We start from the raw sequence: 4,974 nt of genomic DNA, 5'->3' as shown, positions 1-4,974 counted from the left end.
CGCTGCAAACGCGAGCATTTTTGACGATCGTTTCTGTCCAGTCTGCTCGTTTTATCGCGTTTAACCACAGCTGTCGTCTTTTTTTTTGTCTGGCAGTGGCAGCAGATATGCGATCAGTTCTCAGCAGAGCTCCTGAGAAAGGAGCTGTAAAAATATATTGAGATGGTTTTTGGTACTTATACTGCAAATATATATTCTTAAGGACATCAAAACCTAAAATAAAACTCCAGAAAGGTGTAAAATATGGGACCTTTAAATTTTACTGTTAGCTGGCTTGCAAGCACTGTTATTTCCTTCAGGAAATGCAAATCCAGTTTTTTTAATTGTCTTCCACCTCATTCTCCACCTCAACATATGCAAATTCCTCCCTGACGGCTCTACTCCAATGCTTACTTTGAAACCAGCTTCGTTCCATATGTTTTCTCCTGCTAAACCGCCTAGCTTCTCATCTTCTCATTCATGTTTTGTGTTTATTAATGTTCCTTAAGATGCATGTGCACACAATCCTATTGTCTTCCAAGTGCCCTTGTCATCTGAAGCACTAGCGCTGCTCTCCAGAGGATCTATTCAGCTGCTGTGCCTTGTTTTTCGTTAGAATTTAAGAGGCCGCGAACAGATGAAGAAACACACGCTGAAAGAGAGAGCAAGAAAGAGAGCAAAAAAAAAAAAGACACATGACCCCTTAAAAGAGGCCCGGCTCTACACGGCATCGCTTGTCATTCATGATGTTGTGGGATGTGAGGTCGGGTCAAACGGGAGCCCTTGATCCTCCCACCTGACAGAACTACTAAGAGACTTCACTGTACTGCAAGACATCAGCATCACGCAACACTGCACAAACCTCACACAGCAGCTCCAGCACACTGACCTGCAGAAGATATCAGATGCATTTTCTACCATTTCCATTTCACGCACCTCAAAGTGCACAGTCATTGAATCTATGACACTTTTTTTGCTGGCTCTATCTTTCTCACACATCTTGCTCTTCCTCTTTCTGACTGGCATTGTTTGCTGTCTCCAGTATCCAGCAAGAATTGAAGGGATAAAGACTGTGTTTTCTAGAACAGACTAGAAGAGAAAGACAACTGCAAGTAGAAACGAGAGAGACGCTCTGGTCTCTTTAATGTCACTTCCTCAGCGACGGGTGGCTAGTTCTCTGAAAAGTGTGCGTGAGGCATGGAGAAGCATTAATTTTTCATCGTCTCTGAAATGGACTCCTAATGAAATGTTACTCGACAGCCTGTTCAAAGGCGACCTCCCTCTCTCCAGCTCTCCCGCTGTTTCTGAAGCATTTGTGTTGAAGGTGAAGTGTGTAATTTTTTTGATGTTTAAATACTTTCTCTTATCCCAGCTTAATATGCAGAGACATTTGTAGTTTTATTTCCCTCGAAAAATGTAAACACTGGGGCTCTGTGGTGAAAACATTGTTTTGTTTGTTTGAAAATCTTGACCAGCCCCACACTGCAACATCAGCTCAACCAATGGTGTGTGTTTGGGGGCGGAGCAATCGGTATGGCTTACCGATAGAAGAACATTATTACACCCTTCACCTTTAAATTAATACTCTTTAAAAAAAATTTTGTTTACTCACTCTGGTGGTTCCAGATCCATATGCTGTTCTGCGAAACACAAAAGGTGAATTTGAAGAATCCTCACACAGCTCTTTTCTTTACAATGAGGGTTCATAGTGAACGGGGACGATTCACCCAAAAACAAAAATTCTGTCATCATTTCCTCACTCTCATGTCATTCCAAAAATGTATGACTTACTTTCTTCCGTGAAACACAAATAAGGTATTTTGTGGATACAGTGGAAGTCAATAGTAAACAAAACCGTTTGTTTAACAAACAAAAAAATACAGGTTTAGAACGATATGAGGGTGAGTAGATTATTTAATGACTAAAGATCAATTAACATCAGCAATAATTAATAAACTCTTGCTGTTTTTTTCATTCATGTTAGCTAATGCATTATCTAATAACAAACAAGACCTTATTGCAAGGGTGGGCAACTTTGGTCCTGGAAAGCCACAGTCCTGCAGAGTTTTGCTACTGTATATATCACTATTAAGGTTTATTAATTTCAGTTTTAGTTTTAATTTATTCCCAGTTAATAATTTTAGTATTAATTTTAGAGCAACATATCTATTTTTAATTTAGTTCAGGTTTTTCATCTAATATTATATTTTTTCAGCTTTAATTAAATTAACAAACATGTTTTCAATAGTTTGATAATGAGCTAAATTAATACATAATAACCCTGATTGTAAAGTTTTATCTGTTTCAGATGTTAGAGAATAACAGCCTTGGTCATGAGCTATTGCAGTTTTGTCCCACAGAAATAAAGTCATACAGGTTTGGAACTAAGTGAGGGTGAAAAAAAAACGATTACAGAATTTTTCATTTTTGGCTGAACTATCCTTTTAAGATTTGGTCGCTTGTCTTTTTTTTCAGGCACTCATGAAAACTTTACTTATTGGTGTTGTTGATTTTTGCCCTGCAAGCAAACATACAGCACTTTCCTTCCTCACTCTTTCTGGGCATTGTTCTCGTCTGGTCAAGTCAAGTCAAGTCAAGTTTATTTGTACAGCGCTTTTCACGATACAAATCATTGCAAAGCAACTTTACAGCAAATTAAGTTTCTACAATATTTAGTGGTAGCTTATCAGTGGTGACTGTCAATTAATGTACATATGGCAGAAATGTACGGAAAAATCAATTTAAGACGTAATAAAAAAGACGATGAACACTATTAACAGCAATTATAAAATAATTAAATGTGCAAAATAGCAAAATGTGGTAGTTCTGAGTACTTTTACTTTTACTGGAGTAATATTTTATTATACGTATCTGTACTTTTACTCAAGCACTTGATTTGTGTACTTCGTCCACCACTGATAACTGCTTTGGTTGCGAGTGGTCTAATGTTTAGGAGCCCAAACTTTAAAAATCGTTTTTGTTTATTTATTTTACATTTTTCTGGTTTAATCACGATAAGATTTTTTTCTAGATCCTGCATTAAATTTATATTTTGACCTCACTATTCGGGGAACAGACACAGTCTTTATAGATTGGACAGCACAAGTACTTCTATCATTTAAGCGGGTAGAACACAAGTCATCAAGGCAGTTATTTGAGATTTGACTTACTAGTCATATATGTCACTTTCTCTCTTCTGCTCTCTCTGTCTGTATGTCTTTCATTCACTCTGTCTCTATGTCTCCTATTTTGCTTTTCTACCCACTGCTGTGTGGTGTAAACAGGTTGTTAAATATTTAAGGGTGCTGTCCAGCCTCATGTGTTGATGATTCAGAGTGTCTGCCTGCCTCTCACTGTTTCCTATCTGTCAGTTTAGGTAAAACTTTACTGTGTACTTCACACACAGACTCTGATGGCATCTTTCCTCTGCAGTCATTGTCTCTTTCAACTAATAAAATGCAAGCAATAAAAAAACATGATGCTTTAATCACAGTTCTTTGTTTTCACAGGTCGCTTCTTTTTAGTTAAAATGCTAAAGCTAAAACTTTTTGTGTGTGTGTGTGTCTCAGACCCCGGAGCAGTGGTGGAAACCCACAGTGCTGTTCCGTATGCAGTGATCGGGGGCATCCTGGCTCTGCTGGTCTTCACGGTCATCTGTGTGCTCATCGTCACCATCTGGTGCTCCGTCCGACAGAAAGGTGACCTCCTCACTCGACAAACCCTTAACCTGTGGTGACACACAGACATGCTGCACCTCAACTTCTGAGGAGAGGGAGTAAGTAAGATAAAGGCTGGTTCACACTGCACCAACATCAACCAGGTTCAGTCACTCATCCAGTTTGATTTTGGGTTCTGAGTTTGGTGAGTTTGAGTTTGGTGTTTGCTGGTGCAGTGAGATCCAACATTAGCAAGAACTAGAAAAAGAACACTGGTGATTTAAGGTTGGGCTGTATAATATACTGGGTGATGGTAGAAATGTCACTCTCTTGAGATTGTTCTGTACTGTTTATACTGCAGTGGATTCTTATCAGTGAGCAGAACTGCTCTGTTTTTTTCATGTGACAACCATGAAGAAACATTGAGTAATGTGAAAATATAGAGCGAGATGTGAGGATAAACGTATCACAGGGTGTTTGTTATAGGCAAGAAATGCAAAGCAGAGTTTACAGTGTTTACAGTTTCCAAGCCACTTATTAAAGTGTGTTTCAACAGATATATCTACTATTTGACATTAATCCAAGCAGAATATTCGTTTCAGAGTATTTTGAATATTAGTTATAAACACTACCATTCAAACATTTTTTATTTATTTTTCTTTATAATTACATTTACATTTAGACATTTAGCAGACGCTTTTATCCAAAGCGACTTACAAATAAGGAAAATGGAAGCAATCAAAATCAACAAAAGAGCAATGATATGTAAGTGCTATAACAAGTCTCAGTTAGCTTAAAGCAGTACACGTAGCAAGTTTTTTTTTAAAATCATATAATAAATAAAAAGAAAATAGATAGAATAGAGCAAGCTAGTGTTAGAGGCCTTTTTTTGCTATTGTTAATCAGAAGAAATCAGAAGTCAGAAAGTCAGAATTATAATTGTATAATAAATAAAAAGAAAACAAATAGATAGAATGCAAAAAGATTAGAGAAGCAAGTGTTAGTTTTTTTTTTTAATTAAACAAGCAGTTAGTAAATAAATCGTTTTTTTATTTTTATATAATTTAAAAGTCAGAGAAAGTGATTTTGTGCCTCTTTGGGATGGCACAATAAAGTGCCATTCACCTGCAGAACGCAAGCTTCTAGAATGAATTAAGGTAAAGGGGTGCAGAGCCAGTGGTGGTTTTGTAGGCAAACATTATTGCCTTGAATTTTATGCGAGCAGCTATTGGTAGCCAGTGCAAACTGATAAACAGAGGTGTGACATGCATTCTTTTCGGCTTGTTAAAAAATTAATCTTGCTGCCGCGTTCTGGATTAATTGTAAAGGTTTGATAGAA

General features: G+C 37.3%; 1 protein-coding gene across 3 annotated transcripts in view; it reads left to right on the top strand.

Moving 5' to 3' along the window:
* LOC107723444 (cell adhesion molecule 4-like) overlaps positions 1-4,974 on the top strand; it is a 156,522-nt gene that overhangs the window by 131,963 nt on the left and 19,585 nt on the right. For all 3 annotated transcript variants that reach the window (XM_016532069.1, XM_016532068.1, XM_016532070.1), the window contains one exon: positions 3,549-3,677. In XM_016532069.1, coding sequence (XP_016387555.1) covers positions 3,549-3,677 — 129 coding nt within the window. The remainder of the gene's footprint in view (positions 1-3,548; positions 3,678-4,974) is intronic.

Source organism: Sinocyclocheilus rhinocerous, unplaced genomic scaffold (genome assembly GCF_001515625.1).
Source record: "Sinocyclocheilus rhinocerous isolate Xijiao unplaced genomic scaffold, SAMN03320098_v1.1 scaffold241, whole genome shotgun sequence".
Taxonomy (NCBI): domain Eukaryota; kingdom Metazoa; phylum Chordata; class Actinopteri; order Cypriniformes; family Cyprinidae; genus Sinocyclocheilus; species Sinocyclocheilus rhinocerous.
The sequence above is the reverse complement of the archived record's forward strand: the minus strand, read 5'-3'. Positions and strand labels throughout refer to the sequence as shown.